At 42.4% G+C, this 25,394-nt stretch overlaps 2 protein-coding genes across 11 annotated transcripts in view; both read left to right on the forward strand.

Annotated features, from left to right (window-relative positions):
• Positions 1-1,127: 1,127 nt before the first annotated feature.
• Positions 1,128-4,752, forward strand: MRPL44 (mitochondrial ribosomal protein L44). Its single transcript, XM_017822432.1, has 4 exons — positions 1,128-1,306; positions 1,619-2,087; positions 3,008-3,186; positions 4,403-4,752. The coding sequence occupies exons 1-4, from the start codon at positions 1,128-1,130 to the stop codon at positions 4,572-4,574; spliced, it is 999 nt and encodes a 332-aa protein (XP_017677921.1). The 3' UTR covers positions 4,575-4,752.
• A 14,475-nt stretch (positions 4,753-19,227) lies between these two features.
• AGFG1 (ArfGAP with FG repeats 1) overlaps positions 19,228-25,394 on the forward strand; it is a 35,439-nt gene continuing 29,272 nt past the window's right edge. For 6 of the 10 annotated variants that reach the window (XM_017822297.1, XM_017822298.1, XM_017822299.1 and 3 more), the window contains exon 1: positions 19,238-19,496. In XM_017822297.1, the coding sequence (XP_017677786.1) occupies positions 19,330-19,496 (167 nt within the window). In that variant the 5' untranslated portion in view covers positions 19,238-19,329. Of the gene's footprint in view, positions 19,497-24,504; positions 24,628-25,394 lie in introns of those variants that run through there. The other 4 variants (XM_017822304.1, XM_017822306.1, XM_017822302.1 and 1 more) reach the window with 3 other exon arrangements.

Genomic DNA, 25,394 nt, shown 5'->3' on the forward strand with positions numbered 1-25,394 from the left:
CCCAGACCACTGTGCAGGACCGTTTTTTGGGCTCTAGAGGTGCACAGACAGGTGAAGAGATGATGATCCTCGGTGGCTGCAGAAGAAAAGGACCCAGAGCCTATTTCAGTGCTGTCCTCGCTCACCCTGCAGCACAGAGGGCACGGAACAGTCCCGGGGCTGCCTCTGCACAGAGGGACCCCGGGCTGGGATGGCCGCGGGTGCCCAGCACAGCTGGTCCTCGTAAGGACAGGTGGTTCCGGGAGCATCAGCAGGAGGAGCCGTGAGGATTTTGATATCAGCGCTGCAAGTGCCTGAAAGAATGCTGCCCTCATACCTTTCCTGTGCTCTTTGTGTCCTCTTGGTGGTGTGTGGCTGCTGCCCTGCTGCACAGGCTGCTGTCCCTGCTTCCTTGGCTTCTCTGCATATGGCTGTGGCATATGTTGTTTCTGAGCTTTGTTTACTGTATTATGTAACTCCATCGGCTAATTTGGGGTGTTTGCTGTGCATGTTTTATCATGAATGTTGAAGTGCGTGCCTTTGTCTTTTAGTGAAAGACAATATGAAGGGCCAGGCCTGCTTTGCACATTTTCTGTATTTTCATGAGTTTTATACCATGACCTTTATGCTGAAGGTGTACTGTATAAACTCTGATGGTGCAAATGAGGGTTGAGAGATTGTACAAAGAATTGTACAGGTGATACTCAAAAATAAAGCTTCTTCTAAGGGCACAAAACCGGACTTTGTCTTGCACGTGGGAATGGAACTCGACGAGATTTCAGGAGCGCCTCCCCCTGAAGGGCCGCCCGTGGGGCACGTTCGGGAAGCGCCGCTGCCCCGGGACCTGCCCGGAGCTCCTCGGTCACCCCGGGACCCGCTCCGGGCCCTTCGGTCCCCCCGCGCCGCCGCTCCGCCCTCCCAGGGCTCTCCTGCCGAGGGTCGGCGGGATCCCGGCCTGAGGGTTCCGCCCCGAAACGCCCCGAGGGCCCAAGCCGGGACACCCGGGGTTGCACTGCCCCGCTGCTCTCCCCGCTCCTCTCCCCGGCGGTGCCCGGGGCCGGTTCCGCTGCCCCGGCCGGGAGCGCTTCCTCCCGGAACCAGCGGGGCGGTCCCGGGGCGGTCCCTGCCCGTCCCTGCCCACACCCGCCATGGCCGCGCGGCTGCTCCTGCGGGCGGCGCGGCCGCTCCTGCCCCCGGCCGGGCCCGGGCGGGGCGCGCTGGGCACCGCGCTCGGCGCCGCGTTCAGCTCCGGGCCGGCCCCCGAGAAGAAGCGATGGCTCCGAGCGTACCTGGAGATGCAGCGGCTGCAGGAGCCGCCGCAGCGGCGGTGAGGGCCTTGCGGGGGAGGGCGGGGCTTGGGGAAGGGATGCAACAGCGGCCCCAGAAATCGGGAAAATCAAAACGTTTAGGCACCGTCTGGTCCCGCTTTGGAGCGGGGTGGGTTTGGCTCCGCAGGTCGGCGTAGCCCCGGCTGAACGTGGCAGGCAGGGGGTGATGCGGAACCAACAGGATGCGGATTTAAATACTAGGTTTGGTGCTCAGACACAGTTCAGTTTTTCGTTCCCTGTCGAGCAGCCCAAGGGCGCGGTGCTGCTCGCGGGTAACTCGCTCTGTCCCTGAGCCCGTGTCCTTCCCGCAGGTCCGAGCAGCCCAACTGGGATTACCACGCCGAGATCCAGGCCTTCAGCCACCGCCTGCAGGAGAACTTCTCTCTGGACCTTCTCAAGACGGCGTTTGTCAATTCCTGTTACATCGAGAGCGAGGAGGCGAGGCGCCGGCAGCTCGGCGTGGACAAGGACACGGTTACCCTCAGCCTCCGGGATAACACCAAACTTGCGGAGCAGGGGCTGCGCTTCGCCCGCGCTTACCTGACACAGTGCTTTGAGGGCGCCTACCCACATTTACCTGCCAAGGCCGTAGAAGCGCTTGTTAATTTTCTTACCGGTCAGGAACTTGTCTCCTACGTGGCTAAAAACCTGGCTATCCAAGACCTGACGCTTTGCAGGGACTTTCCAGCCCCGCCACAAGTGCTGCAGAGGACGTTCCTCGCGGTGATAGGAGCCCTGCTGGAAAGCAGCGGGTCGGAGAGAACGGGCATCTTTGTCCGGGTAGGTCCAGTAAACATTGTTTTGTACCTCGATCCGGGGACATCCCCAGAAGTTTGACAGTACCTGTAACAAGACAATTTAATAATGAGATCTGTTGGTTGGTGGCAGTGGTCAAGTGGGGTTTTGGGATTTTTGTGTTGGGTTTTTTTTCATTGAGAAGCTGATCAAGTACATAAAATCATACATTTCTGGTTTATAATGGTGATATTAGTATTTGCTGACACTTTGTAAGGGAAAGCATTATATTCCATGCACTATAGTGTCAGATAATGAAATTATTCCATGTGAGATCACATATATCTTAAATTTAAAAAAAAAAATTATATAATCAGGGACTGAGTTTATAGGTTTTGCATGTAGGAGTGCGAGCACCTAAAGATATTTCATACAAAAGTGTTGAATTCAGTGTAACAAAGTAGTTTTAGTAGCTATTGTAATTTCAGTCATGCTTTTAACTTATTTTTAGTTTTGCAATGGAGAAATGTTTGTTAAAATCATTGGGAGGTCTCTTTAAGAGCAAGTAGGAGTTTACAAGCAAGAGAATAATCCAAACAGGTTGAAGTCCTAAGGGTTTGCCTGTTCCCTTCAGCCTCTGTGCAGAACTCAAGTTCTTGCTTAGCCCCAGCCTGTTGCTGAACTCATGTCTGTGCACAGGCGTTGTCACAGGTCCTCTCTCAGGTTGAACCTCCCTGGGTCTGGAGGTTCACTTTGCCCTGGACACACATCTGTCAGTGGCTAAACCAGAACCAGAGCTGCCCAGTGTATCAGCTCTGCTGTGCTGGGATGGGGCACTGAGGCAGCTGCCTCATTCATTTCACAGTTTATTGTCAACTCTATTAATGCCTCTTCACACTGTATGTTCATTAGGAGACACCTGAAGCTCAAGCCATTAATTGTAATTTCTAAATATTCTTGTTTAGGACTTCTTAATTCCCCAGCTGATCGGAAAAGACCTGTTTGAGATCTGGGAAGTTGTAAATCCTATGGGCTTACTGGTGGAAGAACTGACCAAGAGGAATATCTCTGCTCCAGAACCAAGAATTACCAGACAGTTGGGAGTCAGCACAGTTCTGCCAGTGTACTTTGTTGGGTTGTACTGGTTAGTACAATATTAATTTAAAATGACATGGATTTAATTGGGGGAGAGGGGAGGAGGGAAGATGATTTTTTACTTTTCTACTCATATGCTTTTTGGTCAAGTTGTTAGAGAAAAGAAACCTTACAGTGACTTCTGTATAAAATCAGCCATTTGAGTGTTGGCCATAGCTCAGTGGTGATGCATAGACAGTCTCTGACTAAAGGGCTTCAGAGGCTAAATGGGGTGCACCAGAGAGCCTGGGTGTGTGTTCTGGGTGACCTGTCATGGGAACTTTGTGAACATCATAACTGCATGGCTGTGGAGGGATCACATATCCAGGGCTTTGGGAAGGGTAGGGTCACCAAGGGAGGTGGGATTGAAGAGAGTCTCATTTTATATTCCAGAGAAGGTTTTTGACTTTCAAATCACAGGCACTGAAAACTAGACAAGAGGAGTATCTGTGTCTAGGGAAGACTTAGGAAGTGCCAGTTGTCCCTGGTGCATTTGTGTCAGGTGCAGTCAGCCCTTGTCCTGGTCTCTTGCCCCAGGGTGACATCACTTCTCTGGGGCAGGACAAAACCCACATCACTGCTGCTCTGTTAAATGAGCTGCAGATAAACACGTGGGAAGGTTGCCTTAACTTATTCTGATTTATCATGCTTTGGTTTATAGGCCTTCTAGGATTTATCTTATAGAAAAGAAAGGAACTTGGATTATTTTTCTTCTGGGATCCCTGGTGTCCCTTCACAAACTGCTCCTATTCAGTGCCCACAGGTGTTGATTAAACAGAGCTGAGCACGTGCTTCATAACAGAGAGAGTTTTGCTATCAGTCCTTTTGAAGCAGTTTGAAAATGCTTCCTTACCAGGGGAGGAGACAAGACAAAGGCATTTCAGTTCCTGTTTAAGCGAACCAGAGTAATGAATTGGCATATTTTTAATGGGGTTAACAAATTGAATGCTGTAAAGAATCAGTGATATGCTAGAAATGTAAGTGAACAGAGTGGTGTTATTCCAAGAAATGGACACATTTCTGACCTGAGTTTCCATTGTTGAATATACAATCACTTATCTTTGCAGGAAAGACCAAAGGAATGTTTAAATTGTGTGCGTATAGAAATTATCTTCAGTATTCCCAGAAAACTGGAGAAAAAAATCAGTCTATTTTATTCATGGTACGCAGCAGCGCTGATGATTTCGTGATGAAAATGTTTGTAATTTTATTTTCTTTACCCCAAGTGATAAGAAGATTTTAGCTGAAGGCCCTGGGGAGACTCTGCTCGCTGCAGAGGAAGAAGCTGCGCGGGTGGCCCTGCGGAAGCTCTACGGGTACACAGAGAACAGGAGACCTTGGGACTACTCAAAACCCAAACAAGGACTGGCAGCTGAAAAGGCAATCAGCAGTAACTAGAATGCTAAAAGACATTTCTGGTTTCTCGTAAGAATTTAGGGTTTCCATGCTGAGTATAGATGTTTTTAGAAAAGCAAAATTCAGTTGGTTTTTCTGGTCTTCAGTGCTTGAAACTTTCAAGCTCTCAAACCATGACAGTACGGTATTAAAATGAATAAAGTATTTTTGTTTTGCACAATGTTTAAAATTTTCTCATTTTTCTAAACATAAAAAAATAGCCTTATTATGAACTTTTGCCTTTTGGCTGAGTTTTTATATATATCACCTTTTTAGTGATATTTAATGATGTGTGACAAAACCTGTATAGCAACAGGTGTCATGAATGCTTCCTTGGAGATTGTTTAGAGAGGATTGTTAATAAGAGGAGTTGAATTAACAATCTTTGGATTGAATCTGGACTCATTTGTCCTTAAAACATCAAATGTGATGATGATACTGACACTGGTGGTGATCCAAACTTTTGAGGTCTTACTGCTTGCGTGCAAATTTTATTTGCCATGCACATTGTTGGAGCACGAAAGGTTTCTAAAGTTTGTAAAAATGTCTCTATTGCAAAACTAGAAATAAGTGAAAATAAGGATCATGAAGGCCTGACCCACAGATATTGGGGGACATGATTTCGTGATAGGCTATAAAATAAGGTTTTTCTTATTTTCTCTTTTTTTTCTCTTTTTGGTACTTCTGTTTAGTCCATATACTTTAATTTAAGTGATCATAACTGAAGTACTGGATTTAGTGAAATCGGTGTTTTGTTTGCACTATCTGTAGCTATTTTAATATAATTCCAAATAAATGGAAAGACACTTAGGAATAACTCAGGTACCTGCATGATATTCCTGTTAAATGCCATAGAAACCGAGCATGTCTACCAGAGGGCTACAGATACGTGAGGACTGTGGCTCTTTCGAAATGATTTTCTTAAAAAATGTGGAAGAGTCTATTACAAGCTGGGACTGAGCCCTGAAAGGAAGAAGCTGGATGTAGGACAGTGGTTCAGGAAGTGTTTCCTGTTTTATCCCATTGCGAGCAAAAGAAGACACCAGGTAAATGTGCTTTCACTATTGGGGGTGGAAAAAGGCAGATGGCAATTCATCCAGGTTTGATATTGCTGTCCAACACCCATCCTTTTGCCTGTGGCTCATGGGATGGAACCAGTGAAGGACACGTGGCAGGCAGAGGTCCCGGCTCTGAGCAGGTCTGTGGCTCGTTCCCTCCCGGCCCTGCCGTGACAGTGAGCGCTGACTCTGCCCAATGCAAACAGAGCTGTCGGTGTATCCAAGCAAAAGAAGGGTCTGTCTGTGATCCAGGAGTGTCTCCAGACTCGCTGTGACCTGCATCTTACCCCTGTACGAAACGCTGATGTGGCTGGAGAGCAGCAAAAGCTCCCTGCTGCGTTCTGGGCTGGGGGATCACTGGTGTGAAAGCTGGAAAACAAAAAAAAAGAGAGCAGAAAGATCAGTGGAGCATAAAATGTGCGTGAAATCGCTTAAGTGAAAAATTCCAGCCAGGTAATCTATTACTGCTTACATAAGCAAAGGCAATAAGGTCAGTCTGTTCCAGGGGAATAATAGCAAAATTTGAAAAAGATGGTAAAATGACTCATGCTATTTTTAGTTTCCAGATGAGGTTATTTCTCTTTACCTCTTTTAAAAGGACAGTAGTGAAGGTGGGTTTTTTTACAGCCAAAATTTGATTTACCTACTCTTTTTTTATATACATATTTATGTATTTTGAGATAGAGAAAAAAGCAAATTTCTGGCAGTTTAAGATCTGCTTACTGTGGCTTTATAGTTTGGAATATGGGCCTAAGTCACAGGAGAAGAGGATTACTGAATGCTGTCCTGAAAAAAGCTGAGTAATGCAAGATGAATCAGTTTACTGTGTGGCACATGTATGAAATGTATTGAGCTCAAATGGAAAGACAGTTTGGGGACATGGAAAGAAAGGACTGGGTTTTTATAGAGGTGTGAGTGAAAAATGAGTTTTTATAAGAAAACATGTCCTATTTTCAAGCTTCCAAAGGTCAAAAAAACATTTTACATGGTACCTGTGCTTTGACTTCTGGCACTTAAGCATATATTTCAGGATTTACAGTTGTAGTAGTGGAATAATTTACACACTTCAGATTAACAACATTTTTCCTTGTTTTTTGAATCAGTAGCCATAAACAATATCTAAGTGGTGTTAAAAGATTGTTTAGATTTACAGAAATCAGTATCTACAAAGTCTGGAGGAAATGGCAGCTCAGAAACATTGTTCATGAAATTCCATGACAGTTTTGTTGTCTGAAAAGTGCTTTGTGAGCTGTTTGCATTGGTTCTGACCCAGGTGCTGAGTACAAGTGCATTTCCATCTCCCAGTGCTTGTTCCTTTCACAGAGTCACGTTTTATTTATCTTTCAGAGAAGACAACAGATTGAGCAGCATGTCAGTAATGACTGACAGGAAGGAATCAGGGCAGTTTATTCTTGCAACCCATTGAAGAACTCATTGATTATGAATATTATATTTGTAAAGTTACTTAACAGTAGGATGCTAAAGTAGTTCTTTAGCATTTATGGAATTTTGGAATAGGTTAACATAATCTCAAGAATCAACTTTGATTATGCTTTCCTGTATAATACCTTATAGCCCTACCTGATGCAGATATTTCTGTTACTGCATTTGCATTTCTCCTGCCTTTAACTCATTCAAACCTTGTCTCCTAATCAAGATTTTTATGTTAAGTGAAAAATTGGTAAACTAGAACACAGGACAACAATATTTCTGCAGTAACTTAAAATATGATCTCTCATGTACTAACAGCTGTGTTTCGACAGAAGTACAGTATTTTATGCTACCCCTTTTTTTAGCTTTCTTTTTGTGACCTCTCTATTGATTCCAAAAAGTTTGCTAATATGCTTAGACATAAGTATCAGTTGAATTATAAAATAAATGGACTACTAGTGATTAATCCATTGCAGTGGATGTAATCCACAATGCAATGGCAGTTTTGCTATTGATTTTAGCCTAGACTTGCTTTTTCTCCAAATGTTAGATAAATTCAATGCGTGAGTGATCTTGGATTACTCTGTTCCTGTCATCTGCATCCTTTGCCTTTTTCTGGAAAGTGTTTTAAAAGTGATTTTATTTTAAGAAAGGTAAGAGAAGTTCTGTTGCATTGGTCCCAGCTAAGTAACTGGAGTAAAACTCCTTAATATACTTTTATGCACTGTTATTAAATTACTACTGTTCTCAGTTTTTGCTTTTGCTCCTTTGTCTCTGGCAGTTCAGCAGTGTGACTGAGCATTCTGTATTATGTCCTTGTTTTTAACTGCAGCTTCTTCTGGTTACAATAGCCAGATATTTTGCTGTCATCTTCTCTTTAAAAAAACAGCCCAGGAATAATTCCTATGTTAGTTGTTGCTGTGACTTAAAGACAGGAGATTAAAACACAATCCATTCACTGTTATCTCCATGTTGATTCAGAGTTTGAAATCGCTGGTGAAAAGTTAAAGCTTTTATTGATATTTCTTATAACAAACTCTTGGGTTTTGTGATAAATCAAAAATTTAAATAAGGTGCTCTGGTGTTATGTTGCTATAAAAAGCCACGAAGAATTCGAAACATCAAAAGCTGTGTTGTCATTGTGTTTTGCAGGGCAGGGGGAGAGGGATGGTGCAGGTACAGAAACATTAGAAGAGCCCTACTTTTCCTTGTCCTTAACTTTACTGAGTGCTGTGGTAAACTTTAAAGAGGCTCTAAACTATTTGGTTTTTCTTACATCAGAGCTTTGAAGTTCAATATTGAGAGTTGCGTTTAGTGTGGAGATGCAAACACCCCTCTACAAGATTGTTTTTGTCTTCTCAGGTTGATTCCACTGATCTCATGGCTCATTTTCCGTTTCCCATTTCAGTTTGCCTGAGAAATTGAAGATCTAATGCTCACCAGTTGGTCAGTAGATAGCCACTGTCACAGTGTGAGGTTGCACAGTGCAAACAGCTGATCTGTGTGACAGAATCAGAGCACTCAGGGCTGTCGGGGATCCTTAAATCACGGGCACACCGCAATGCAGCTCTTTGTGGTGCTCCTGAAAACTGGGGCTGGTCTTCTTTGGGAAAAGGGTGGCTCTAGGGAGAAGGTAAACGTTATCATCCCTTTCTATTTTTGTGTAATAAGTGTAATATTTCTGCCAGTCTGTGGCAGCTCTGCTGGTGACTGCACTCTCGGACTTCCAGGTTTATGTTCAAACATCTCACCTGAATTGCTACAGTGCAGGTATTGTTTGACTGTCAGGGACATCCTGGATCATCAAACAATCCATCACCATCACAGCTGTGTGGTGTGATCCTTTTCCTGAAGAGGTTAAGCTCCATTTTAGATGCACTACATCTTTTGCTCCTGTTGCTCCAGCTGGGGACAATTACAGAACCTCACTTTTCTGATAGGGAAATTAAAATTTATGCCCTACCTCTGGAACTATTTGTTGCCAGTTGTGCTCACTGGCACAACTCAATTTTTCTTATACTAATATTCTTTATCAGAAGAAATCTAGATTTTATTGACATTTGGGGAATTTTGCATTTATTTCCAATGAGATTAAAATTTCTTCAAGTTTTGAACATGCTTGACAGCTCCCCTTTATAGGGCATCTTAATAGCTCTGCAGTCCTGTGTTTAATTAATTAATTAGCCTGGGATGGTTATATAAATCAGAGCAACATTTGGTTTTGTAGCTTGAGTAACATTTTTAGATGAATCATTACTTGACCTTTTTAGTTTAGTACTCTTTGTCCTGAAGGTATGATTTTGGTTTAAAGTACTCAGTTTTGGTACTTGACATAGGAAACCAAAATGAATCACATCAGTAGGTGGATGTGTCTATTACAAATGGTATTTTCAATAGTCATTTAAGTGACTTGGCCAATATTTATGTAGCATTTCTAAATCTTAAAAACATGCAACTTACAAGAAAAAAAAGTTCTGAAAAAATGTTTTGATATCCATCTTCAAAGAAACAACACTGTTTAATGCAAGTTATTTCAGTATAGAGACAATAGTCAGCTGTAGTCCTTTGCTTCTGGCAACAGATTCCATAGTTTCATGATTCCCACCTATTTAGATCAGTATTGAACCAAATCTTCAGTTTCTCAATGCCAGTGTATTTGTGGCTTTCTGTGCTTGCACTTGGAGGGGGGGAGAGATGGGGGGAAAATGCCACTGGCAGCTTTTCAGCATTACTGAAGTGAGAAAATAAATACTTTTGACTGATACAGGGGATCATTTCTGAAGTTTCTAAGCTTGGAAGATTTAAAATGTTCTGCACTTGCTTATTTGACCATTTCTAGAGAGTGATGCCAGTATTTCTGTAGTCGATGGTGAGTGATAACAGACCTGGTGCCACACTGAGACAGCAGTCTTGTGGGGTATCTGCATTTGTGAGGGATATCTCTGAGGCAATGCAGGGGATATTTCCAAATCAAACAATTAAGCCAGGTTGAATTAAAAAATCAGTGTGTGTTCCTCAAGGCTGAAGGAAGCACACTGGTGGAGCACTACTGCCCTACGTTAGACCTAAACCTTTGAGAGGAAATTCAGAGTAATGGGATTTCAAAGACAGCATTCTGGAATCTGTTTTTGCAGATTGTCTTCTTCACTGAGGCTGTCCTACATAATTAATAAAATACTAATGAACTGAGGAAGTGACATGGAGTTAGTCATGTAAGAGCAGGATTAACCAGGGGAAGCATTCCAACCACCAGAGGACAAGGATTTGTTTAATAGTTCTGGCTTGGTCCAATAAAGAAATCCAGTTACTTTAGTGGTTATTTCAATAGACCTAACAAAACAATTTGTGAAAATAATTGCAACATCACAGAATGTTTAAGGAGGAAAAGAGTCCAGAGAGAAAATGGCTTCATTAGTTGAGTGTTAGTTGAATGTTAATGGAAATTATTCTCTTAAATTTCAAGTGATGGCAACCAAAAATGTTTACAAATTATTTTTTTATAGTCCCTCGGGAAAAATATGGTTGCCTAATCTAAAAGTGTGTGTCTGAAGGGTTCTTATTCCATTTCACAGACCTTCTACATCAAGTAATGACTGTGACAATGAGCTTGGTAGAGCTCCTTTTATAATTTGATTGGGCTTTCATCACTAGGGAACTGATGGGTTTAAATTGGAGTGATTTCCCTGTCATTTTCTGTTTAGAATATCAGAGTACAGTTCAGTTTTGCTTTTATGTTTCTTTTGCAGTAGAAACGTATGTTAAATATTTCATTTCTGTCTCAAATATCACGTGATGCTTTTTCAGCATGTTTTTAATCAGGCAGTTTTCAACAACCTGTATCCGCCAGGCAATGAGACAACACTTGGAGAAGAAAAAAAAAAGAAAAGATGACATTAATACTGGCATTTAGCAGATCCCCTCATGGCAATTTATTATTGCTTCTGCTGCTGCTTTGATTACTGTAGGATGACCCTAGATGCACATACCCACACAGTTTCACTTCAAGACCCACGGCATTGCCTATTTTTCTCCCAGGGGCTGGGAATCTGCACTGACACTCGGTGTCCTGTGACTGCAGGCATGATGTCCAAGAGAGCTTTTTGAGGATTTCCTTGGTTCAGGCTGTGTGCTGCACAGCCAGCAGGCAAGCTGCTGAAGGTCATGGAAATCTAGACCAGTAGCAAACTGTTAATTATTCACAGGTTTCAGAATTAGCTCATTTATTTCATGGTTTATTTCTTTCGAGGTTTCTTGTTGAACTTGTTAGTTCCTATTTGGTTATTTCAACTGCCCACTGCAAGCTTGGCTGTAAGATCAAGTGTTTAGGAGATGATCATGGATCAGATTGAATTTGGTTGATCTCATTACCTCGTGAGAGACAAAACCAGGCTATTTAAAAATAACAAATTTGAACATTTTTTTCTTGATTACAGTACTGTACTCATAATTTCCTAGTAACCAAAAACTTCAGGGATCAGATGATAACAATAATAACAACAAAAAAGTTTGATAAAATTTGGAATAAGTTTCAAAATCTTCCTTTAGAGAAAAATTCCCCCTATTGCAGAAGGGATTTATTGCAACTGACAGTACCCACCAGAGTTACCTGACTCTTACCAAATGAATGAGTTTTGAAACCTGCAAGGAATACTTTTTCTGCTTCAAGATAATTTCCATTTTTGAAGCATAACGATACATCCTTTTAACATGAAGATGTCATTCCAAAGAGTTCACCGTGACAAAGGGTTATTTGGATTTCATTGTACTGGCTGTCGAGGGGGCTGAGGGCACATGTGGGCATTGCCTGGAAGTGCTGAGGGGCTTTAGCAAAGAAACAAAACACACTTCAGAGCAAAACTGGGATTGCAGAGGGTAATCTGAACATTCATTGACTGTTGAGTGCTCAGTTTATAATGAGGAAATATAAAAAGAATTAAACCATTTGGCAGGTGGGTTTGAACAGTGATCCCTATCCATGAAGGAAAGAGTGTAAAACAAGAGTTTACCCTGGCAAATGTCTAGTTCAGTAACAACAGAAAATTTTCATTAGTGAAACCTTTCTCCATCGTACTTTGCTTAAATTGTTTTCATTTTGAATGATAACACTCCTATCTCTGAATCAGCAAAATTGTGAGGGGAACAGGGCAGCCTGCAGGTGATGGGCATGGCCGGGCACAGCTCCTCTATCTCCTGCCTGCACATGTGACATTTCAGTTGGGCACTTATCTGTGGGCACAGAGGGACCTGCAGGGAGGGGACAAGAACCTGAAGGATAGTTCTGCCATCAGAGCAGTATTTGTAAGCTGGCTATGAATAGGTCGAACCTGAAAAGTTAGAAAGCTGGGCCCTAAGTAGTAAAACACTGAGGTCTGAAACAACCACACACAAGGAAGAGCAGGATGTAAACCCTCTGTGTACTCATAAAGTGGATCCTGATAATTTAGGGAAGTCAAGGTAGACTTGGAGAGCCCTAAAAATGTTTTAGTAACAGTGTTACAGTTCTAACAATTACAAGAGACTTCCCTAAAAGCTTCTGTAATACTTTTGTTTCCATATTTGTGATAATCTATTAACTGTCAGATTCCTTTTCCCCGTCAATTTTTCTCATCCATGGTAGTCTAGAGGACCTTGTTTTCAATTTTTTTTTAAAATTTGTTTTAAAATCTCTTGCACATCAGGAGGTGTATTTCTAAAATTCCTGTGTTTGTGTCAGTAAAACACTTCTCTATGCTCTGAGCAGCCATTATCCCAAATTTTTCATTCACTATGCTGTTTCAGAGTATTTATTCATTCTCTTCTATTAACCCCTTGTCTACAAACCAAAACAAGGTTTTGTTCTAGTCAGGCTGCAATAATATTCTGAACAATTACTCTTCCCATTGCCTAAACACAGTAAATGGAATATTACTGTGCACAACATGCCTTAATCTTAAATGTTTCTGGTGGTCATTTTGTTGTTGGGTTTAATTTATTTAAGCATGTAGCTAGTAAATATTCAATACTCCTGTCGTGTCATGAAAAAGGCTTCTTTTTCATGTAAAGTCCTTTTGGTTAAGTCACATGCTGATAAGCATTTCTCTTTTTTACCTCTTGCTTAAGAAAGAGTTTTTCTATTTGACAAGTGCTTTCAAGATCTGCATTCTCAATTGAAATTCCCACACCTTGTTTCAAAGGGATGTGTCCTGTCATTGCCACTTCACCAAAGAATGCATTCTTGAAAGAAACCTTGATTTTTTTTTTTAAAGCTGTTTGTAACTACAACTATGGCTCGCAATGTTGAAAACAGATCAAGGCAAGAAACTGCAGGTGCTCTTGCTGTACAGCGGAAGGTACAAGAGGAGTGAATGTCTGGGGATTCATTTTTCCTGTTAAACTAGTTATTCTAAACAACAGTTGGAAGTAAATGACATGGAGAAAGTGCTAAAACGTTACTAGTTTTAGCTGTATTTTTCCCATGTATGGATTGAGATTAGGCTTCTCCTGCAGAAAACTTCCCCTAAGAGGATATTTGCAGCTACCAGGGATTATCCATATCTATGCACTGCAACTGCACTGGCCTGTGCTACATTCTCCGGGGGGGGGGTCTTTTTGGGGTTTGTACATCTTGTTGGTGCTTTAACTTTTAACCTGCTAGTGCTACCAGTCATAAAGCCCTTCTCTCTGCTCTTTGAACAAGAAAAATTCTCAAGGATTATCAGAAAAAATCTTGGTGACAATGTCTCAGATTTTAAATTACAGCAATGAAAAACATTACACTAAAGTTCATAGAACCAGGTTTCTTTTTGTAGTCATCTTCTAAAATATTTTCTGTCAGAAACAGAGTGACTGGAAAACTTTTCTATATCCACATTACATAGATTATCTTCTGTATTCTTCTGTTTGAATGTCTGACATCTAAAAAGTTCTATTTTCCCAAGTTTCTCTATTTTATGTCCATCTCCATCACTTTAAGATACTGTTCTTTTGCATCTCATTTCAAATTCAAAGGGATGTTTCCATGATTTTTAGTTATTCTGATACTTGTTACATTCATTGATTTGTTCAGTGTACAAGATCTCTTTGTTTATCAGGCAAGATAAACACTGCTACATTGGAGTCACTGACTTACCATCCCAGATCATGGAGTGCCTGATAGGTATTTCGTGGCTTGTCTTTATATCTGTGACTCAGTGCACTTTTTTCTTTCTTTTTGTCCTCTTTCATTCTTTATATATTCAGGTCGACTTAGAGAATTAGAAAGTTTTGGACCTCTTTTGTAGATTCCAATTGTAGGCACTGCTTCATGATTGCCACAGGCACTTACACGTCTACTCAGAACAGTTAGTTCTACTTTAGTGTTCCCCAAATCAGCTCTCAAGTGATGTTTATCAAAAGAATTAAAATTCTAGGCAAGTCTGAAGGAGAATATGTGAGTGTCATAAAGCGTGGGCAAACAAAAGAACATGCTACTTCTCCTATCTATTTTAACGTTGTTTCCCTCGCTATTTGTCAAGATATTTGTCAAATTACCTGTAATCCTTTTTGCCCAATCTAAAGCAGTTCTAAGACAGCATTAGCCAGTAGTGGTTTCCACAAATTAGACTGGCTAATCAATAATTTAGAATCAGTAGTGGAAAGGAACAAAGGCCTCTCTTTATTCCCATGGGAGTTTTACAGAAAACAGGCAGGAAATGCTTAGCATCAAGTGGAAAAGGTACTGAAGAACTGAACTTGAAAATACATTGGGCTTTAAATACAAATCTTATTTGTAGGTCAAGAAATAATTTATGTTTTTAAGCTTTAATGGGAAAATTAAGTTGTTCCTGTTCAGATTGCTGGGAGAGCAATTCCTGGTTCAGTACTTTATGTAGCCAAACACTACAGAAGCTCTTGGTGGTTTAGATGTCTGTTTAGATTCTGTCTCTCCATCTTCTAAATTAGAACTGAAAGTTAGAGTTGAACTATCTTTCCACCATCAAGGTCTGTCTTTTGCCTCTTTGTCCCCTAAAGCTGAGGGGTTTGTATCCTTGTTTTCTTCATATCATTTCCACAATTTCTCTCTTCTACCCATAGGCTCTGGGCTGTCTTGTGTATTGCTAACATTCCCCTGGGAAGTTCCAGCAAATGTAAAATATGATATGGCTTATAATTGTTTTCTACTGCTGCTATAGGATCAAATATGAATATACTCCCTTTTCAGTTTAAAGGGTTCCACTCTCCTCTGGCATGTTCCTATGAAAGGATGCAGGAAACAATCATTTTACCAAAACTTCTGTGATTTGTGGTACAGTTTATAAAGGATTGTTCAACTACTGGGTCTTAGAGAATAATGATAAACCAACACTGGTGGTGGCTGAAAATCATTTCCTACACCACATTATTCAAAATGAATTAGGTATATGTCACACTAATAAAATATGACATAAAAAAGTAAAGACCACTAACTTGTGCATCACAAAAGACCAAGCTGATGTGACTTGTGCATCACAAAAGACCAAGCTGATGTGACTGTGCCTTTCTCTTTATCATAAGGTCTGTTCCCTACAATCAGCTGTTATGGGTAAATTAATCATTTACCTTTTCTACTACCTTAATGTCATAGCAGAGGGTGGAAAATGTCAAAGGGAAATGGCATTGCAAGTAAAAACAATGTTGTAATTCAATCATTTTTGTCTGACCAGTTTCTTGCATTAAATTGTCCAGATTTAAGTAACTGTCAACAGGCAGTATGATTTATATAATCATTACTATGACTTTCTCTTGTTTTGATCTCTTATCAGAATGTATCTATTCATTAATAAAAAGCTGCAGATTAAATAAGGCCAGGCACAGAAACACTAATTTATGCTCAGCTAACTGAATCTTGAATAGACTATATCACTGAACGTTCTGGCCCTGTTCTTTCTTAGCATTTTCAGAAAACCCTTCATACACAAATATTGCAGTAGCAGTTTACCACCAATCCGATATACCTAATCCCAGGATTAATTTTGTATGTCCATCAGTAGTGAAGCAAGATGGATTTAATAGCCCATTAGCCTTTCAGCATGATAATTTTCACGTCACTTATCCTGCTGGGTTAATTGCTTTAAAATGGATATTATTGACCTCAATCCTAGCGGCAAACAGAGAACGTCTTATTCATCTCCCAAACGTACATTCTTAGACTCTTGTTTCTTTTGGTCCTGACAAAAAATCCCCTAGATTATGTGTTTGTATATTATAATTTATACCCTATTGGCCTGTATTTAAGAGCTTAACGAAGCAACATCTTTCAGATATCAATTGCGCACAACTGGAATTTTAAGTTCTATTTTTTATGTAAAGAGAAACATTGGAAGCATAAAAAAAAAATCAGTGTTTTACCTCCTGTTAAGAAAACAATTTTAATGCTAAAAGCTGTAGCAGGTGCAGCAGGGATTAAGAACTTTTGGAATAAACAGCTGGCCAGTGTATTTTCAACTGCAAAATTCTGGTCATTGGGAGGAGAGAATGAAGAATGAATTCTGACAGAGAAGCTGTAGGAAAGGAAATTTGGGTTCTAGGGTAGAAAAACAGAAAAATGCATCATGAAAAAGAAAACCAAAGAGTAAAGCTGAAGAGTAGAGTTTTTATTCATCTGTATTATTTGTGGATTGTTTCCCTTAGTGATTTAGAGAAAACATAGGCCAGTTGTTTTGGGGGAATTAATGCTCAGTATGAGCAGCAAAAAATAGAAAAAGAAGGAGTGGAAGAGGAGCACAAGTCATGTCATTGCTTGTGGGGAGGTGAAACAGGGCTGGAAGTTAAGGTAGACCTATCTGTGCCAACAGTGTAACAAGTACAGTTATACATAGGTCCTTGTATTTCTTAAGCACTGGTTTCTATGGGAAATAGGAGGTTAAGATTTAAATGCTTGAATGTAAGAATACAAGGGTTGGAGCAGATGTGCCCACATTCTCTATAAGAACCCAAATCCCACAGATCTTATGGGTATCTGTAAAAAGGTGTATCCTCACACACGCCTTAAGTCTCATTCTATAGTTTCCCGGGGTAAATCTGCTTTATAAGATATAGAATGGAGAGGCTTGGTATTTACGAAAAGTGATTCTAAACCAAATTATTGATAACAAAGGTAATTTATCTACTAGCATAAGCCCATCTTGGTTTGATAGGCTTATCAAATGCCTGAATAAGGGCAGAACTGTTTCTTCATGAAACAAATCAGAGCCAAAGGACTCCTATTGAGCTTTGCGATTGACTTAAAAAGTACTAGGATTTTCCCTGGGAGCTCAGTTCTACATTTTACTGGCAATGACAATGTCAATGACAGTGGTGTTGTTTTTATTAACAACTGTTCCTGGGTGGCATTCACGTGAGTACATTCATGACAGAAGCAGTTGAAGCTGGATGTTCTCGCTGCAGTTACAAACTACCTCTGACTGCAGTTGAAACAAAAAACGTAGCAATTCTGCTGCAGCAGGTGCGTGGCCAATCACTGCTCTCCAAAGTGTTTTCCAGGAAAAAAAACCCAAACTTGTTTTTTAACCTTGAAAGTTTTTTCCCCTAAATTTAGGTCATCTACTTTAGGTCATTTAGGTCATTGGCAAAGCTACAATTTTAGCATATTTTGTAAAAGGCGAAAGAAAGAGAAATCTGAATAACAGGAAGATCAGCATTTCAGGGAGAAGTGAAAAATTAGAGGATGCAGTGAGAATTTGGTCCTTAAAAGATTAGAAATATTTCCTGTTTGCTTTTAAGAATGTTATTTAAGAATGTTATTTAAGGACTGGTGATTATTTAATTATTTAGTGATGTTTATTTTTCACTATGAATATCTTCTGCCATCCATACTACAAAAAAAAAAATGAGACCATTGCATTCCCTGTGTTTAAAACTTAGAACTGGTTGATCAGCTCATGTAAATCAGCATATCCAGAGGAATCAGAAGAGAAATGCCAAATTACTGATGCTGAACCTAGATTTTTTAACTTAAAATATGAGGAAAATACAGTGGATCAGATCTTGCTCCTATGTGTACTGACGTCAGAGGCACAAAACCTGACCCTAAATACATTGCATGGGGAATCATTAAACCTTAAAAGACTTTAAACACACATAGCGTTGCCAAGCAGTTTTGCAAATTGAATCACCAAATTATAAAGTCCATTAACTTTTCTTTTTTTACATTAATTTTGCGTACTGTTGAAAAAATATTCCTTTGGGCATCTCTGTAAGGAGCATGCAGGTATTTCGTGGATCAGGAGCTGGTTCGAGTTGCAGCCAGAGCCAAGGGGTCCTTTCGGGTACAGACGGACGTGACTGCTGGCCCTGCTCTCCCTGAGGGGGGAGCGGCCAGCCGGGCACCCACAGCCAAATTCCCAGGAGGGAACTGTGCATTTCTCATCCCCGTCACAAAAAAACAGAGACAGACCCGTGAGAGTGGTGTTCTCACAAATCCCGATGGTGCAAACCGCACTGGAGACCCTCACGGAACCAGGGGCACCCCCCAGCCAGGACCCTCGGGCAGCCCTCCCTGGGGAGTCCCCGGCAGGGGGGCTCGGTGGCTGAATTTCCAGACTTTTGGGAGACAGAGGGACATCCGGAGGGCTGGGGCGGTGGTCGTTCTCTCATGGAGCAGCCCCCGCTGACGGCGCGGGGCTGAGGGGCGGCGGGGCCCGCCCGGCGCTCACCCCGTGGTGTGAGGGGGGCGCGCCTGGAGCAACCCCGCTGGGCAGCGGGGCGATCCCCTCCTCCTCGAGAAAAGGCGAACAGCACAGTTCATTGTTATTTTATTGATATTTTTCCACGTCCCTCTCTCCCCTCGCCCTGCCGGGTCACACCGGGTCACTCGGCCCCGCCGGAGGCACCGCCCCGGGCGGGGGTCGCGGCGGGAGGGCGGGGCTGCAGCGCGTCCTCCCGCGCGGGCGGGGGCGCTGCGGGCGGCGGGCGCGCCGGGCTCCGCCGCCGCCGCCATCTCCGCCGCTGAGCTCATAAAGGTGTCGCGCAGGTTCCGCCCGGGCTCGTCATTCCGCCGCCCCGGGCCCGGTGCCGGCGCTGCCGCCTCCCCCGCGTCGCGGCCCCCGCCCGCTCGCTCCCTTCCTCCCTCACGGGGCCTCCGCGTCAGCGGCCACCGCGCTCCCGCCCCGGCCCGTCGGCGGGCGCCGGTTGTGCCCTCCCCGCCCCTTCCTCCCCTGTCCGCCCCCCCCCGCCCGGCCCCTCTCCCGCCGGCCGGGCCCCGGAGTGCCGCCGCCGCCGGGCTGTGAGCGGGGCCCGGCGCCGTGCCGGGCCGTCCCCTCGCCGGCGGGGCCATGGCCGCGAGCGCCAAGCGGAAGCAGGAGGAGAAGCACCTGAAGCTGCTGCGGGAGATGAGCAGCCTCCCGCCCAACCGCAAGTGCTTCGACTGCGACCAGCGCGGCCCCACCTACACCGACATGACCGTGGGCAGCTTCGTGTGCACCTCCTGCTCCGGCATCCTGTGAGTGAGTGTGAGCGCGCGGGCGCCGCCGGCTCCATCCCCCCGGCAGGGTCGCGGCCGAGGGCGGAGGCGGCGGGCGGGCGGTGCAGCCCCGCCGGGTCCCCGGCGCTGCCCTTCCTGCCGCCGGCCCGGCCACGTCGGAGCGCGGCGGGCGGGGGGTCTCCCGGGGAAGGGGGGAGGCCGTCGGGAGGCTTTCCCGGGCGCTTTCGCTGGAAATGCCCGTCGGAGCCCCCGGTGCGGGGGCGGCGGTGGCTGGCGGGGTGTGCGGGGCTGGGGCGCACGGCCCGGAGCTCATCCCGAAGCTCATCCCGCGGATGTTTCTCCGGCACGTAGCAACCACCTCCCCCCCGGACGTGTCGGAGGGGTGGTTAATTAAACAAGTGTGCGGAGAATACTTGTGGGAAGGGAAGAGGCACGTGGCTGAGCACTTCACTGTCATGACAGTCTTGAAGACACCAACCCTGTCTGAATACGGAGTTCCGCGTTTACAGATTTTACTTTAAGTTAAACCACCAGCCTACCTTTCTGTGTATCGAGTTATTATACTTGGTAGTAGTTTGTAAGACAACTTTCTAAGCTCCTGCTTAGTGGATAAACACTAGCCTTAATGGTTTAAGAGACTTGATCAGAAAAGTAGTAGAAGGTTGGTGGTTTTTTTCCCCAAACATCGATAACTTCCTACAAACTATATATCTAAACCTTGGAAAGGGATTGGCTCTGATAAACTAATTGCATTTTTCCTGTTCCTCATTCCTGCATGGGCCTCCTCACTACTCCTCCCTTTTCCACCCATCCTCCTCTGAGATAGTGTATCTGAAACTAAGAGTTGAAATCAGTCAGTTCTGAATTTCAGTCACACAGACATAGCTTAGGGGAAAACCCTTCTGTCGTCAGTGCTACTAGCTTTAGCTAGATATATTTGCATTTTTTATGATTCTGTACCATTGTGCTTATGGGATGGAGCAGAATCAAAGAGTAGCCAAAGAAGTAATAAATGGTATGTCAAAGGATAGATTGGTGTTTGTAGGGGTTTTGAGTACATAAAAGGCATTCAGGAGCCTGAACTAATTCCTGCCCCCTTAATACCCCAAACAGGCCTTCGAGTAAGGTCTGGTGTTTTAGAAGTCAGTTGGTGGTTACACTGAGCTTCAAAACAAAGCAAACATGTTAGTTCTGTGCTGAATTTACATGGAAAGAACTGCCTTTTATACTACTAGACAGGTCATTAGACTTGGGGTGCTTTAACTTCTACTTTGTGTAGACTTTTGAACAGTCTTGACACAAATACAGAAAATACATTTAGCTTGTGAAACTGAAAAAGACTTTGGTTTTTCACACATACATGCTACTCAATCAGCCAGCTCTGGCTATTGTTTGCTCTCTTAGCAAACTGTTATTTGTGCTGGCATGTGAAACTATTTTAAGCTACTGCACTGAGCTTATTTAATGGTTGCACATGTTCTTACTGGTTAGACTGACAGCGTGATAAAGCTGCACCATGAGAGTATTTGTCTTTATTTTTCAGGCTTCTCGACCTTAATAGACAGCTATATTGTGAATGCTGCTGAGATGCTTAGCGTGGGTTCAGAAGGATCTGTTCCCTTTATTTGTTGTCTGGGAGGTATGGACTAGTAAAGTGTGTAGTCCAATTTACAGAAACCAAAAGGATGCATAGGCAGTGAAACAGCTTGCAAGCAAGGGACAGCTGCCACTTGATGTTAAGTTGACCATCATTTGGATGTTACCATGATTAAAGGAGGAAGACTTTCTGCAAAAAAGTGGTTAATGTATTGGCATTCAAATAAAATGCAGATAGTTCTTTCATTTTAAATATGCAGTGTTTTTGTGTTGCTATAAAAAAGCAACCATGAACAACATGTTTGGTTCTTACAGCTAGTAACACCTACACTTAAAACTGGAGTAAAGGATTGTTAGGGGGACTTAAAGCTTTCTTCTGAAATAAATTTGGGCTCCCTCTTTCACATTGACTTGGAAAAGCTTTCATAAATTGTGTGTTCAGGATCATATACATTGGTTACCACCTTAGAACCCAGGCAGTGGGGTATTTTTGTTGGTGATGAGACTCAGTGTAGGTCATGTCTGTTATGTAGCTCGGAACTGTTATTTTCAACACTTCTGTCAGAACAATCCTTCATACAACTTACTTCCAAATGCTTTTCACTGTAGAATTCCACAGTGCAGGGAAATTACTTGAGAACAAACCACATAATGGCAAATAAGCACAAAAGTGCTGTTGCTTCTGTAGTTCTTAATGGCTGCTTGCATTCTGCCTCATAATACTGGTTATACTGTAAGGCTTTAATAATCTTAGTACTTTATCTGTTTGTATGCTATGTGAATGACTCGCATTGCTTCTTGTTTTAATTATTTTTTTTTCTAGTCTGGTACAGGAAGTGTTCTTGGAGTCAAGTAGACTAGTTTTTTCAAGTATGAAGTGCCCAATGCAAGGTTAAAATATTAGTGTATTAACAAGCCTCCTTCAGAAAGGTTTCTCGATTAACTAAAAGTGGTTGCTAACATCAGTATCATCTTAAACAGGCATGTTGTTCTAGATGCAGTTAACTCTAAACTTTTTAAAACTGTAGTATAACTTTTTTACATGTTTTTTGAAGTATTCATTCCTTGTCCTGGTGAGGACTGTATTCAAATCCAAAACTATAACTCTGGATCCATCCTAAATTTCCATTAAGTATTTTAAGTGTATAAAGACAGCAATGCTATTTATTACTCGTTTTAGTTTAAAAAAACTACTATTTCTTTAACTATTTCCAAAAATAGTATGTCTAGCCTGCTCAAGTACTTATAAAAATGATTAGAGAACTAGTGACTTTGCTAAAAAGATGTGTTTCTGACTTTGGTGTTGAAGGTGAGTCACGTCAAGTTGGAAGTATGAATGACACAGAGGACGTTCTTTTTCGTAATACCTGGGTTTAAGTTGCCTTATCAGATCGGGTTTAGCAGAGCAGAAGTTTTGCTGTGCAAAATGGTGCATGCAGGAGAAAGTTCATGAATAGTGACCCGAATGTGCTTCCTCTTAAAATACTTCCGCTTGTCTTCTGTGTTTAAATGTTTCATGTGGGGAAAAAAGCACGATAACATCACACAAGGTAATTCAGCTTTTTGGTGTTGGACAACAATATAGGATATGTAGATATACACACCATCATTTCTTCCCTGAGAGCAGGAGATGCCCTAGAGGAGCAGCCTGCTCAGGTCAAGGATTACAGTCCTACAACACAGGAAGATTTCTCTTTATTATGGCAAAACAGCATCTCGGGAAGTGTTGGCAGACAGATTCTTTTGGTTTTACAGAAATCCTTTGATTCAAAGGATTTTGTTGGTAGCTGTGACTGTTGTTTTTTGGGATGCTCCCATGTGTCCAACAGTGACATCCTTCCCTTTGTCTTATCAAATGCCTCTTTGCCTTGGATCTCAGCTGTCTGTGTGCAGCTCTGCTTTCAAGCAGTTCTGTACAACTCCTACACTCTGAACGTTCATAAGAAGAATGTTTTTAAATTCACCAATGGAAAATATTCCTGTTTGATTAAGAGTCCACTCGCACAAGTTTTGTATTATATAATTTATTTAGTCTTGACTCTTTTTTTATATCTACTGATGTGATAGTTAAGGCACTCCTATCCTTTCTCTCACTGCTGCCCTCTTAACTCCCTCCCTCCCAACTTACTGAGGAAGTCTCTTGTTCAGATGTTTTCACTTCTGTCTTGTGTTAGGAAGGAGCAACAATGAATGTTTAGAACACAGAGGTACTGTGAGGAATCCTAAAGGCCTTTTATGCTACTTCTTACAGTTATTGGATCATGTGGCCTTCTGACTGCTTCTAATATAGGAATAGGAAATTTTAAATTTAAAATTTTATGGGTAAGGGACTTCTGTGTCAGCCAGGTGAGGTATTTGATGGCAGATACACTAGTAAAATACTTAAAATTTTTGTGCAGTAGTGCTGAATTATTGTCCCTTTCCCTAGAAGAAGTTTTGCAGAAATTAAAATGGTTTAAATAAACAGTGTTAGAGCGAAGGTGATTCAGATTGTGTGAGCATGACTTTTCAGTCCTTTTTTATTCCTTTGGAGTATGTTTGGAAAATGTGTTTGTATATTTAAGGATATTTCCTATATTACTATATTTCTTGTTTTCAGTTTCAGGGCTGGAGAGCAAAGGAAATGTCTGTATACCGCAGTGAACACTGTGCAGTTCACAAAGAATGTTTGTTTGTTTTTTTAAGAAAAAAATTAACCTTGACTGTGCTTCAAAATGTGTGTGTGAGCCTTCTGCTGTTAAAAATAAATGAGCTTGTGAGATGGTGGAGGGTCTCCAGGGAGGTCTACAAGTATCAGGAATGGCTACTGCTGCTTATATTCTCTTTTGCTAATTACAATAGCATAGAAATAATAACAACTGCTGTGACATTGAGTTTTCTAAAGCTTGTTTTTTGGACATGTGGGGATGTAGGGTGTTTTATGATGGCTTGGCATTTGACTTGCCTCATTAACTTCCTGCTTTTTAGGGGATCAGATTTTGCTGGCTTAGACTCGAGATCTTAGATCTGATACAGGGGACACTGGCAGTGTTGAGTAGCATCTGCCCCCTTTTCCTCCCACGGAGGGGACCCTCTGTTTCTGCAGAGCCCACTCTTGAAATTTTTTTCCCTTCCCAGCCTGGGCCTTTGCGGACAACTTTGCTGACACTTGTTTGAGATGAATTCAGGAATGGCTGCTCTGCCAAAAATCACAAGTTCAACTATAATTTGCCACTAAATTATGTTAGTAACAAATATCCACTGCTTGTTGACAGTGTTTTTGAATGTTTAATGTTTCAATTGCCAGACTGTAGAATCCTGTGTCAGCAGCCTTAAAGCTTCCTTTGTTTGCGAGAGCCCCAGTTTAACAAAGCTCTCTGGAGAACAGAGGTCTCATGTTCTCTGTGGCTGCCCCTACAGTGGCTGGGACTCAGTGGAGGGTCAGTGGAGGAATCTCATGGTTGGATGCTCTGGTCACAGTGCTATTCCACAGAAATAACCGTTGCTGAGCGTGAAGAAGTTGGCAGTGATGAGTGGGATCTCTGTGTGGGATGTTCTAGCTGTGGTGTGCTGGGTAAGTGCAGATGGCAGAATTGTCTTACTCTGTCATCTTTCCTCAGGGCCTCTTAGGAGATCACTGCCTTCTGGATTAGTGCTGAGGTGGTGTTTGGTTGCTGTCTTCCTCAGGAGCTCTGTTGTAGAGAAAGGAGTAACTGGTACCACTGCACAAGTGCAGGTTGCAAATATTTGTTTAGGCTCAATTTAAATTTAGGCATGATTCACTGGGCGTAAGGGACTGTAGTCCATTCTGTTAAATAGGGAATACTGTAAAGCATTAGAACTGGGCAAGGCACTTGTCAAATACATGGAAAGAAACATTTTTCCTATGAAAAAGAAGGTTTGTTAATTCCTCATAAGGGATAATTGTACTTGGCTGTCTACCAGTAACCTTCCCCCATATGTAGGTGAGCTGTTTGTGAATCATTTGGTTCAAGTATTCTTTGTAGGTAAGGAAGGATTGATCCTTGAATTCTGCTTCAAAAGTCCCACAACTGCTCTGTTTTAGGGAGATTTTAGGCAGTTCATGGGTGTTACGTTAGTTAGAAATCATAAAAAAATAGGATGTTTCCTGTTCTATCAGTAGAGTCAAAGTAATTTCTCTAAGGAAGATAACACATATGCTTGGGCTGTGTTTGTGTGCAGCTTCTTGTCTTGAATTCCTTGTTCCGGGCAGACTTCTTATGCTGCTTTAGCATAAGAGGAAGCTTTTCATAGTTTCTCCCCCCACCCCTTGCCATATTAAATAAATGTAAGTATGTGGATGTGTAAGTACTGCAGCTT

This window comes from Lepidothrix coronata, unplaced genomic scaffold, assembly GCF_001604755.1.
Source record: "Lepidothrix coronata isolate B3197 unplaced genomic scaffold, Lepidothrix_coronata-1.0 Scaffold97, whole genome shotgun sequence".
NCBI classification, from domain to species: Eukaryota; Metazoa; Chordata; class Aves; order Passeriformes; family Pipridae; genus Lepidothrix; species Lepidothrix coronata.

What these genes read in the sequence shown, in the direction of transcription:
- MRPL44 (XM_017822432.1), top strand. Translation starts at nt 1,128, where the DNA reads ATGGCCGCGCGGCTGCTCCTGCGGGCGGCGCGGCCGCTCCTGCCCCCG. An exon ending in CAGGAGCCGCCGCAGCGGCG is followed by an intron (nt 1,307 to 1,618) that starts GTGAGGGCCTTG and finishes TCCTTCCCGCAG; the next exon opens with GTCCGAGCAGCCCAACTGGG. An exon ending in GAACGGGCATCTTTGTCCGG is followed by an intron (nt 2,088 to 3,007) that starts GTAGGTCCAGTA and finishes ATTCTTGTTTAG; the next exon opens with GACTTCTTAATTCCCCAGCT.